The sequence below is a fragment of the Molothrus ater genome, chromosome 3, assembly GCF_012460135.2.
Source record: "Molothrus ater isolate BHLD 08-10-18 breed brown headed cowbird chromosome 3, BPBGC_Mater_1.1, whole genome shotgun sequence".
Classification (NCBI taxonomy): domain Eukaryota; kingdom Metazoa; phylum Chordata; class Aves; order Passeriformes; family Icteridae; genus Molothrus; species Molothrus ater.
In genome coordinates this window covers 1,067,863-1,080,244 of record NC_050480.2, presented here as the reverse complement: position 1 = coordinate 1,080,244, position 12,382 = coordinate 1,067,863, and the positions used below count along the sequence as shown (strand labels likewise).

General features: G+C 45.1%; 1 protein-coding gene across 3 annotated transcripts in view; it reads left to right on the top strand.

Annotated features, from left to right (window-relative positions):
- The window catches only part of PLCB1 (phospholipase C beta 1), a 330,038-nt gene that overhangs the window by 224,843 nt on the left and 92,813 nt on the right, over nucleotides 1–12,382 (top strand). For all 3 annotated transcript variants that reach the window (XM_036380013.2, XM_036380015.2, XM_036380016.2), the window contains exons 10-11: nucleotides 2,401–2,547; nucleotides 10,339–10,496. In XM_036380013.2, the coding sequence (XP_036235906.1) occupies nucleotides 2,401–2,547; nucleotides 10,339–10,496 (305 nt within the window). The remainder of the gene's footprint in view (nucleotides 1–2,400; nucleotides 2,548–10,338; nucleotides 10,497–12,382) is intronic.

Below are 12,382 nucleotides of genomic sequence, written 5' to 3'. Positions count from 1 at the left end.
GAACCCTGATGTCTTTGAGCAGGTGTTGAGTGAGCAGGGTTTGTTTACATCCTGATGCTGAGAGCTGGCGAGCTCCCAGGGACACAGGAGCATTTCCACATCCAGGCACCATGCTGGTCATGCTGGCTGCTAGAGGCGGTGAGAAATCAGGATCTGGTCAAGCTACCTGTGTCTTATTAGGCTCTGGGAGAAGGATTTCTGTGTCAAAAGCAGCTTTTTCCAGCCCTGGAGGCTGCATGGGAACAGTTTTCCGTGGGCTGTCACCTGTGTCTGCCCCAGTGGTGTCACAGGCCCCACAGGAGAAACAGGCCTGGTTCTCTGGATCTGGCCAAACAGGACTAAGATAGCACACTAGGAGTGTGTTATCACACTATTACTGAGTGATAACACAGTAAATCTTCAAACAGAGGAGCCTCTGAGAAGTGCATTCACTGTCTGTCCTACCAACCACTGCATGGTTGGAATTCCTGCTTCATGGCAAACGTGTGATCAACATCTCTCAGGGAATGGGGATAGTCCAGATCTCATGAGCTACAGAGGAAAACATTTGGATTGATGAATGTTGACAAGATCTAAGAACCGTGGAAAAGAGGATTCACTTAATTACCCCTGGAAATTCTGTGAAATTTTGATAAATCATTTGCCAGAAGTGTGTCCCCTGCCTGAAGACTGCTCCAGGAAAAAGGATCTGGGATAACAGAAGTGGCAAATGTTGACTAGAAAAGAGCCTTGATGCTTGTGGACAAAGCAACAGTTAGATTTTTATGTGGTTTTCTCTTTTAACCAGGAACATTCATGTATTTGATCCCTTGTAATAGATCTTGAAAGGTATGGGATTGTGTAGCTGGAGTTAGTAAGCAATTCTTGTGAAATGTGTAGAACTGGCCACTTCATTTGTGCTTCTCTTTTCTTTTTTCTCTCTCTTGTAACTCTTTTGGAACAATCAGGTGGAGCCAGGGATGCAGAAAAAGATCAGGCTGCACACACACTTCCCGTGTTCCAATTAATGAAGCTGGTCACAGTCAGGAAATTCAATAAAACCTCTCAACATACTCCTCTTCTAGTAGGAAATTACTTCTCCTTTCTATAAAATTGTAATGAAAAAATGCCACATTCTGTTGAATTCACTTGGTTCCCAATGTGGTGGTTCTTTTTTGATCTCTGCATCAATTCCTACCATGCTGAAGGTTGCATGGAGCAGCAGTTTGAGGTGTTCTGTGGAACCACTTGCTAAGAAACTGCCTCAAGTATTTCTGCACGAGTGTGCAAATACAGAGAGAGGCCAGAGAGACACTTCCACACTGGGCAGTGCCTTTCCAAACTCGTGGAAGTTTTTCATTCAGGTGCATTTCTAGAGCTAGAGCCAAGCCTAGATAATCTTTGTGCAAGTGTGCAGCTACCTATTTCTGATTTTGAGGTATTGGGAACGTCTGTGGCTAAGTATACATTAGACCCTTTTGTATTTCTCCTCTACACTTTCTTATATTTTTCAGGCCTGTTCCAGTGCACAATAAAAACATTAAAATGGATCTGTTATTTACCAAACTTTAGCTGGCCACTTATGTGTGCTTTGGGAATCCAGTCAAAAATCTGCAAAGTGTCAGGAGAAAAAAGTGCGGAGTGTGAGAGAGAAAAAGGGCAGAAGTGCAGAAAGAGTGCAAAGTGTGAGGGGAAAAAAGCAGAGTGAGGCAGGGAAGGTGCAGAGTGTGAGGAAAAGAGGCTAAAGGGAGACGGGGAGGATGAGGAAGCTCTCGCCCTCTTCAGCAGGAGGTGCCTCTGTGGCACTGAGTGAGTTGTGCTGAACATTTCAATTGCCAGGTGCCTCAGGAAAAAGGAGGCATTTTTATGTTTGTGCTGGTTTTAAGTGTTTTAACAAAGCACTACTGAGTGACCCCATAGGGAGGGGAATTGTAATTAATCAGATAAATTAGAGAAGAGGTGTTTAAAGGGGAAGAAAAATAAATTTCTTGTGCTGGCAAGCTCCAAACCCTGCAGAGAGAAGGATCTCACTGAGGGCTGTAGCTGCTGGCATGGCTTCTGCTGTGGCTCCATCCCAAGAAGAGACATCAGATCAAATTTAACATGACAGTGGGGAGAGAAAAAGACAAGCCAATTAACTCTACAGCTTGAACTATATAAAGCACAATGGATACTTTCTGGACTTTCATGAAAATTTTTGGGCTAAGATAACTTTAATGCAAAAAGCCAAAAAAATAAAAGGTGTGAATTTGTCGTGTCCCTATCGTGTCTTTGCAGTATGTGTCTCTTGTCTCTTTTTATAGCCAAACATACCTTTAAATCTTTCTGTTATAAATCCAGAGATAAAAGGTGCCACTGTAACCTGCCTGTCCCAGAGTGTGCAGCTGGGACTGACTGTGCTCTCCCTGGTTGCTCCCTCAGGACAGATCTCCGTGGATGGCTTCATGCGCTACCTGAGCGGGGAGGAGAACGGCGTCGTCCCCCCTGAGAAACTGGACTTGAATGAGGACATGTCTCAGCCACTGTCACACTACTTCATCAACTCCTCACACAACACCTACCTCACAGGTACCATCTAGTGTCTGACCTTGCAAGAGTTCTGTGTGTTTTCGGTGGTAACATAAAATACACTGAAAGCAGCAGCATTAAACACATGCTGGAGTTCATTCTTCAGGGAAGCAAGGGTGGCACTTGATTTTTGTTGCAGCTGCAGCACAAGTGCATCAAAGATACTTGAATTAACAGGTGAGCAGCAGTTGCTTTGTTCACATAAGGCCTGGTCAGAAACCCAATGAAGTCCCTGGAAAGTTTCTCTCAAATGGGATTGCAGATTAAGGCCCATCTGCAGGGAGAGGAATGAACATTGTACTTTTTATGGCAACCAAGATAGAAGGACAAGGGTGCAAAGCAGAATATGGGAAACATCTCTGTAGCTCATAAATTTGCCCATAGACATGAAATCTGGCAGCTTGCTGTGCTCCATGAAATTTGCTGTGATTCAGAGATGAGGGAGGTCCAGCATGGCACATAACTTTCTGACAGCCCATAAGTGCAAGGAGGGAGATCTGTTCCCTGACAATATCTGACATCTGAGCTGAAGCTTTTAGGTGCTGTCATGTTTTTCAAAAGGCTGAGCACCCAGAAGCTCCTGTTAATTAGAGTTACAGTCTGAACTGTGTTGTTTGCACAGCAAAGTCAACAATGCTTTAAGACTCAGGAAAAGCTAAGGCAGTTTAGGAATTTGACTTTTGGCATTTGTTTTCTAGTCCAAGGTTCTGTTAACTCGTGAGAAAATAATTGTAAATTTACTATTTTAGTTTGGTTTGGGAACAAATGTTTGGGGCAAGCAGATGTGCACAGAGGGTTCTCTCCTGTTTGATTTGATGTTTGCTTTGTCCTGCCATGTTTGCTGATGACTTAGCATTATGTTTAATTTTAAAAAATGATGCTGCACTGAGTGCTAAAAATGTGGTTTATGTGTAATGTAGGCTTCTTAATGCTATTAACAGAGTGGCCTTAACTGACCAGCTCCTTCAGAGTGCCAGTATGCCAAAACATAAACAAGCCCAGGCACTGGTGATGGCCACTGTAAACAGACCTCAGGGGAGTTATTTTCATCTGCTCTGTGTTTGTTACAGCTCTTTCTCCAGCACCTTTGCCAGCTTTCACAGAGTGAATGAACTGTCATTGTTTCCATTAGACACCATTTGTCAAGGGTTTATATCTCAGCTGTAAAACGTGTTTTGTGCTAGAGCTTGTCACACGAGCATTTGTTTTGACAGGGATTTTCTTTCTCTGAATTAAAAGAAACAAAAATCAGCGTGGCCACTTCTAAGTCACGATTCCAATATGCAGAAACTTATGCCCTTTGGTGGAGTGAAGACATGGCCAAAGCAAAAGCAATTTTTAACCGTGATGCTTTGCAGACCTCTTACCTCCAATAAGGACTTTGTTCTGTCACTGAGGATTAGCTGGTGCTTAAGGCAGATGCTGCAGCTTCATGCAGATATTCTGGAAGAAAACAGTCAAGCTGCAGTGCCAAAGGAGAAGCACAGGCCCACAGGAGGTTTAGAGACCATGCAATTTAAGGTTGATCTGAAGAGATAAAAGACTACCCTCCCCTCTACCAGCAGGAATTTATAGCCAGGTCCATACCACAGATTTTTATCAGGGCTGGCCAGGACAGAGATGTGTTCCAAAGGTTTAGAGGTACAAAAGCCTAACCCCAAAGAATTAAGGATTTGTGATTAGTCCAACCTATTCTATTTTTTTAGCTGCACTACAGGTGACCTCACATGTTTAATTATTTACCTTGACACTTGCTGCACTTGCTTTGACTTGGATGTGAAAGTCTGCAAATCATCTCAGATTGCATCTACAGGTTTATTTGCCTGCATTTCCAAGGAACTTCAGAGGCTATATTTGGAAACATGATCTTCAGCCTTAATTTGACAAAATATTCCTAGCTTAGTAAACCGGGGGGAGTAAATCAGGATAAACCCAGGGGATAGTGCAAGAGAAGTTTGAAACTCTTTCAAATTCCTTTTTAGAGTGCATGTTTTCACATTTCAGGCACCAACCACAGGCCCTTCCCTTTCAGTGGGTTCATTATGTGCAGTGAATGTGTGGCAGCTGGCCGACAATGGGACTCATGATTTGATTTTTCTGTGCCGTACAAAAACTGACAGCCTGGGATTTTGCTCTGAACCTGCATGGGACACAGCAATCACGCTCCCATTTGCTTTCTTCCAACAAGGAAGTACAGTTAATGAAATTAATGGTGGCTGGCAGGCTGTTCCTTTTCCCAAAAAGAGTCTGAAGGATCTGCTCAAGTGCTCATGGCTCTGGAAGGGAAGCCTTGGAAGCACCTTTGCCCTGACTGAGGCCATGAAATAGCAACTAGTCATGTAATAATTATCAGGACAATAAGAAAACCATTCAGCCTGGCATTACTTTATGATTACTGAGCTTAATGCCCTACCAATTATCTATCCCTTTGTTAGTTTTTTTAAACCAGAAAAAGCATGCACAAAGAAACAACATGATAACATAAAAAGCACCATGTGCACTCTCTGAATTTATTTTTAATTATGCTGATCACTTTCCTAGCCTTTAGTAGAAACCCTTGGCAGTACATCAAGTCCTGATTATTTATTTAGAAGTGTTACTGCTTTCTTTTTTCTTAGGGAAATGTAATTTTTAAGAACAAAGGTAAAAGCCCATGAAGAAAGAAGTGATTTGCAGTGAACCTAGGCTAACTTAAAGAAATGTCATCTTTGAGAAACTTTTTTTACTGTCTTATCTTTTTTTCTCACTGGTATCATATTTAATTCTTTATTCCTTTGAACCCTTAGAGTGCAACCCTGCTTTTTCCTGGAGTCTCACCTCAGGTTCCTGCTGTGGGCACAGAGGGGAGTGATTTTTTTGGGCAACATTTCTTTCAGCAGCACACAAAGTCAGAGACAAATGATGACGTGTCACACTCAGCTTTATGTGTTTTGAGGGCTGGGCAAACAACTTGCTGTTTATGGGAAATGCAAAATACTAAATCCCGCACCTTTAACACATGTTTTGGCTAAAAGGAGCAATAATCTCAGCTGAGCACGTGTAGCCAGTGTGGGACTATCCCATCCATCCTCAGCCTGTGCTTCCCTGCTTACAGTTGGTATTCCAGTTGTTCCTAGAAAAATGTTTCACCGGGGCAGTTCTCTTCTCTCTTGCTGCCTGTGACCTCTCATCCACCATCCTCCAGCTCTTCTGCTCCCAGTGCTTCCTCAGTCCCACTGCTGCTGCTGATTATCTGCTCTCAGCCCTTCCCTGAAACCTTCCTCACCTCCAAGCCTCCAGAGCAGGTTCCACAGGGAAGGGGAGGAAAGCTGGGGACACCTCCCTGCTGCTGGCCCCACCAAAGTCCTGCTTTGGTCCAGTGGGAAGTGCTCAAAACAACAGGCAAGGAGGCTGAGAGCCTGATTCTGGCTGAATTACAGGCAGGAGCAGAGGGTGTCACAGTGTGGGGTCTGAGCTGCTTGTCCTGCTTGCCCCAAACGTTTGTTCCCATGTAAACCAATCTAAAATAGTAAATTTACAGTTATTTTCGCATGAGTTAACAGAACCTTGGACTAGAAAACAAATGCCAAAAGTGGGAAATAGCTCAGGAGCAAAATGAACTCAGATAAATGGGCTGGGTCTAAAAAATCCCAGCTGCCAGCACCTTGTGTGGCTGCTGTAGTGAGGAGCTCTGTGTGGGGCTCTGATTTTCACACTGCAGCCCCCAGTGTGTGATGATCCAGGGCACTGGTGCTCCTCCAGGACTTGTCTGGAGAGAGGAGATGTAGGAACTCATGTTCATGCCCAGCAAAGGGAGGATACAGGCACCTTGTGCTAGGAGAAACTGCTGGGACAGAGGGATAGACCAGCCTCTGGTTCTAGAATAGTGGAGAGTCAGGTGATTACCAATAGCTGGGTCCAAAAATCCCCCAGTTTGGGGAGGAAAGGTATCTTAAACAGATAGCAACCACGTTTTAACTCCATGTATTGCAAATAACTTTCACTTGGGAAAACAGTGGTGGATGAGCCCAGCAAGGATGCACTTCCTGAGACAGGAGCAGCTTCAAGTTCCAGAGGTGTGGAAGTGGAAGTGCTCTGTGTGGGGAACCCTGGGTCATATCCTCACATCAGTCAGCACCAGCTCATTTTGCATACTGTCCTGTCAGGTATTGTTTAGCGATGACATTTTTCTGAAAAGTGAATTTTTTGTCAAAATCCATTTCTCCTTAGCTCACATAGGGTGATGGGATGCAAATGTTATGCATGGTGTTACTGTAGACACTGCTTGTATTGTAGAAGGGAATACATAATGCTTTCAATTTCCAGTATTGAAAAATTGATCTGTACTCAAGCTATTAAAAATATACTGGAAGTGTTCCCTTTAGTGTCTGTGTTATCACATTTTAGAATGCAAAAGGGCTATTTTAAACTAAATGCAAACAAGGAGACATTTCTAAATAATGTATGCAAAACCCCCACATTTGGGAGAACATTTCTCATATTCTGTATTTCAGAAAAAGAAGCTGTCGGGACTCTTAAACATGTGCTAGCATTTTACACTCTGCCTGGGGGTCCTTCTGAAAGTTGTGTGGTTTGGAGGTTGAATATCCTCTTATCCTTTGCAGGAATCCTTCCAAAATGTCTGAGCCTTATTAATAAGGTGGTGTGGGAAGTGTCATGTGGCAAATGATGCATGTCATGATTTACTTAAGCACTTTGGAAGGTGAAGGATCTCTGAGCCCAAAACACTTAGCACTGATAACCACCAGGAGTCTCTTGGGAAACACTTTGTTAATCTAAACTCTGTGTGCTCTGAGGGAAAAGAAAGACAACATTAGAGGAGTTTTTTAAGTGAAAATGGGGTTTTTAGGCAGTGGAGTTCAGTGGATCCCTATGAGAGCCAAGATTTCATCAGCAGATGCTCAGGGATAAGTACATGGAAATGTGAGTTGTTATTCCCTGATCCATGCTTATGCTTGTTGGCATCCTGCAAAGAAAAAGAGCCACTACTTAACCCAGACATTGGAATTGCACCAAAAAGGTTTTTGTGTGAGGAGAGATAATCTGCCATAATCAAAGGTGAAACAGGAAACAGCTAAATTCCCACAGAAAAAGAAAGAAAGAGACACGTTGTCACTTTGCTGACTCCATTTGGATTTTCAGAGCTTTCCAGCCCTGGCCAGTTCCTTCTGTTATTAACAGATATTTGTCACTGGTTCCAGCAGGAGCTGAGAATTCTGATGGATTTCAACAGGAGTAACGTTAATACCTTGTGGAGTAGTTATGATTGCTCCACCTCATGTATCAGACAAACTGTAAACAGGGATTTGCAAGTAAGGGGTTCTGCTACACAGGTTTTAGTACAAGGTAAGAACAGAGCAAAAGCAGGCAATGCTTTTTGTGAAGCAAATCCCAAAATGTGTATTTCCCAGCATAAGACCTAAACACAGAATCACAGAGACAATAAAATGAGGATTCATCTGCATTATAGTATATGCCAGTCTAGATGAAGTATTTATATGTCCCCAGTCAGCAAAGAATCTTCACTGTAAATGAACTCACTGCTTCCTTAAAAAGAAAATTAATTTCCTTCGAGAAATCCAGGAAGATTTTCTCAGCAAGACTGCTAGGAAGGAGGAAACTGCATCCATTTTCTTCACATCTAAAAGAGGCACAAAGCCATTCTTCTATTACTGTTCCCTCTCTGCTGCAAGAGATTTGTATCTGAATGACTGGAATCAAACCTGTTGCAGCAGATGAAGACAACCTGGCTGGGTATCCTTCCCTGAATCCAGCTGGACTTCTTTGTTGGGTTGGGTTTGGGTTTCTTTTTTAATACTTTGCAAGTTTGGAAAAAAAGAGTTTTTCCTTCTTAATTTTTAGATTTATATTATCTCATTATTGGAAAAGGACAGTTTAATTGAATTTCTCCCTGCATAATACAGTATCACATCAGGGAAATTTAACTGACCAGCTCATTGCAGTGGTTAGCATATTAAATATTGATTTGAGACCTAATGGTGATGCCATTAGTGACTGCAGGGGGTTTGTTTCATCTTGTACTAATCTGCATTGCATGGTGTGAGAAAATGTAGTCTTGCTCTCCTGAGTCTGAATTTCACATTGCTGGTCAAGGGATAACAAAATCTTATGAACTAAGTTGTTATTGTTGTTGTTTATTATCATTGTTGTTGTTGCTGTTGTTATTATTGCTATTATTATTTGATTTTATGCATTTGATGCTGCCCATCAGAAGCTTTGGAGCTGGCTTCAGCTGGGTTATTTCTCTGACAGACTGAGGGCAGGATCCAGACCATGACCCTAACTGTGCCAGAGGGATGGATCCAGACCATGGCATTGACTGTGCCAAAGTCAATGGGATGGATCCAGACCATGACCCTGACTGTGCCAGAGGGATGGATCCAGACCATGGCATTGACTGTGCCAGAGGGATGGATCCCAGACCATGACCCTGACTGTGCCAGAGGGATGGATCCAGACCATGACCCTGACTGTGCCAGAGGGATGGATCCAGACCATGGCATTGACTGTGCCAAAGTCAATGGGATGGATCCAGACCACGACCCTGACTGTGCCAGAGGGATGGATCCAGACCATGACCCTGACTGTGCCAGAGGGATGGATCCAGACCATGGCATTGACTGTGCCAGAGGGATGGATCCCAGACCATGACCCTGACTGTGCCAAAGTCAATGGGATGGATCCAGACCATGGCACTGACTGTGCCAGAGGGATGGATCCAGACCACGGCACTGACTGTGCCAGAGGGATGGATCCAGACCATGGCATTGACTGTGCCAGAGGGATGGATCCAGACCATGGCATTGACTGTGCCAAAGTCAATGGGATGGATCCAGACCATGACCCTGACTGTGCCAGAGGGATGGATCCAGACCATGACCCTGACTGTGCCAGAGGGATGGATCCAGACCATGGCATTGACTGTGCCAAAGTCAATGGGATGGATCCAGACCATGGCACTGACTGTGCCAGAGGGATGGATCCAGACCATGACCCTGACTGTGCCAAAGTCAATGGGATGGATCCAGACCATGACCCTGACTGTGCCAGAGGGATGGATCCAGACCACGGCACTGACTGTGCCAAAGTCAATGGGATGGATCCAGACCATGACCCTGACTGTGCCAGAGGGATGGATCCAGACCATGGCATTGACTGTGCCAAAGTCAATGGGATGGATCCAGACCATGACCCTGACTGTGCCAGAGGGATGGATCCAGACCATGGCATTGACTGTGCCAAAGTCAATGGGATGGATCCAGACCATGGCACTGACTGTGCCAGAGGGATGGATCCAGACCATGACCCTGACTGTGCCAGAGGGATGGATCCAGACCATGGCATTGACTGTGCCAGAGGGATGGATCCAGACCATGGCATTGACTGTGCCAGAGGGATGGATCCAGACCATGGCACTGACTGTGCCAGAGGGATGGATCCAGACCATGACCCTGACTGTGCCAGAGGGATGGATCCAGACCACGACCCTGACTGTGCCAGAGGGATGGATCCAGACCACGACCCTGACTGTGCCAGAGGGATGGATCCAGACCACGACCCTGACTGTGCCAGAGGGATGGATCCAGACCATGACCCTGACTGTGCCAGAGGGATTTCATTGCGTTCTCACGCTGTTCATGTTCTTTGGAGCGATGAGCGCGTTACCCCTCTCAGCCAAGGGCCAAAGCTGCTGTAAGTCTGTTATTGTGGGATCAGTTTTATCCCTTCCTGAGGCCCAGCATGACCTCCCTGTCCCTGTGCTCTGTGCAGCTGGGCAGCTGGCTGGCAACTCCTCGGTGGAGATGTACCGGCAGGTGCTGCTGTCGGGCTGCCGCTGCGTGGAGCTGGACTGCTGGAAGGGCCGCACGGCCGAGGAGGAGCCCGTCATCACCCACGGCTTCACCATGACCACCGAGATCTCCTTCAAGGTACACCTTCAGCTGGGCTCTGCTCCTGCACAGCCATCACTGCCACGGGCAGAAATGGGAGGGCCAAAAGCTGCCGCAGGAGGAAATGGCAGAGCAGCACGGAATGGCTGGGAGAGAAGAGCTGCAGCATTTGGAGCTTGCGTGGGGAGAGGCTGCTGGTGGTCAGGGCACTGTGAGGAAAAGGGATAATTTTTCAGTGCCATCTGGGCACTGGGCTCCATGCCCAGGTCCATGCTCCTGTGCACGTCCCTGCAGCAAATCTCACAGGGACAGAAGCCACAGCCAGGGCTGAAGGACCAGGCACAGCCACCACAGCTGGCTCTGCACAGACACAAATGGGGGTGTGGAGGCACTGGGAGGAGCAACTGCCAGGGGACAGAGCTGGACAGGGTTTGGTCAGCAGTAACCAGCACACCAGTTCACTCCTTTCTCCTCTCTGCCTGGTCACTGGCAGTGGGAGGCCAAAGTCCTGAACTGGGACAGGAAGTAGCAGCCAGATCTCAACAATTTGCAAGCCTTTAAATTCCTGTGGGCAGAGAATATGCTGTTCATGGCCAGGTGGGCAGGCTGCATGCACAGGACCCAGACACTTGGCATTATATTTAAAAACAATTAAGAAGTGTGTGTGCAATGTTATCCCTGATGCTTGGGACCAGACCCAAAGCACTGGAGGGTGAAAAAGAAAAATCAGCATCTTTGGAGACTGTGAAGGGATATTTGTGCCATTCAAACCCCAAACATATCTTTATTATTGAATTTCATCTTCCATTTCCTTTTCTGCAGTATAAGGTAGAGACCATACCATTAGCAATAACCTTAAATTGTTATCTCCTTGTCCTTCTTAAAGATGTTTTTAATCTGAGGTGTTAGAGGAGCATAATGGAGGTGTTTGCCTGTAGTATTAGGATTGATAGTCAGCACAGCTTATAATGATACCTCAGGAAATCATTTTTGAAGTGTGAAGAAATATTTCTTCTTCATCTGAGACGCTAACTCACCGTGGAAATACATTTCTAGCACACATTTATTGTGTGCAAGAATATGTGGGAAAATGTTCATTGCTGACTTTCCTTATGTTGTGGGGATTACATGTGGCTGCATCTTTGAAACCTTTCTCCCATATTTGAAACCTGTTGTTGGGTGGGGTTTTTTGTCTTCTAGTGCCTTTCTTTAGGGAAGAAAGCAAGCAGGTCTGCCACAGACAGAGCACTAATTTTCACTTGTACCAGAACAATCCTCTTTTTTTTCCAGTTTGCTTTCTCTAATTCTTCCCTGATTGAGGTAATCACAGAAACACGCAAAACAACCTTCTTGCACGTTTGTTATTAACTTCCCAGTTATGTTTATGGGAAGCCAATTATGTTTATAGGCATGGGGTTTGATTGCTGGAAGTCTTTTAATTGAGGGAGATGGCTCTCGACTGCTTTGGTCATGAGCAGGAATTTAAAACAAAGTTAATCTGATTTTTAAAAGGATCATTAGCAGGAACGAGGATTATCCCTGGATATTTAGATGTTCAACCCTTGGCACTGTGCTGGCAGGAGAGATATTGGGAAGTATTTTAAACCTCCTCAGGAGTATTTCATAGGTCATTTCAGGGCAGGCATTTTTTAATCCACCCAGAAAAATGTGGAGAAACATCTCAGTTTCTTTTCAACACTCAAACAGTCAGTGTTTGAGAGTGTGGTTTGAGAGAGTGCTGCTGAGCTGGGGAGGAGCAAAATGGCAGGGAATAAAGTGTCAGGAGTGTGAGGATCACTTCATGCCTTGAATGCTCAATCATGTATCAGCTCCTGCTTCTGCTGTGACCAGGGCACAGGGGTTCTGCTCAGCCTGCTGGCTTCTCTGTGTGTGTGCCCCTGTTCAACCCTGCAGAGCTGATCCAG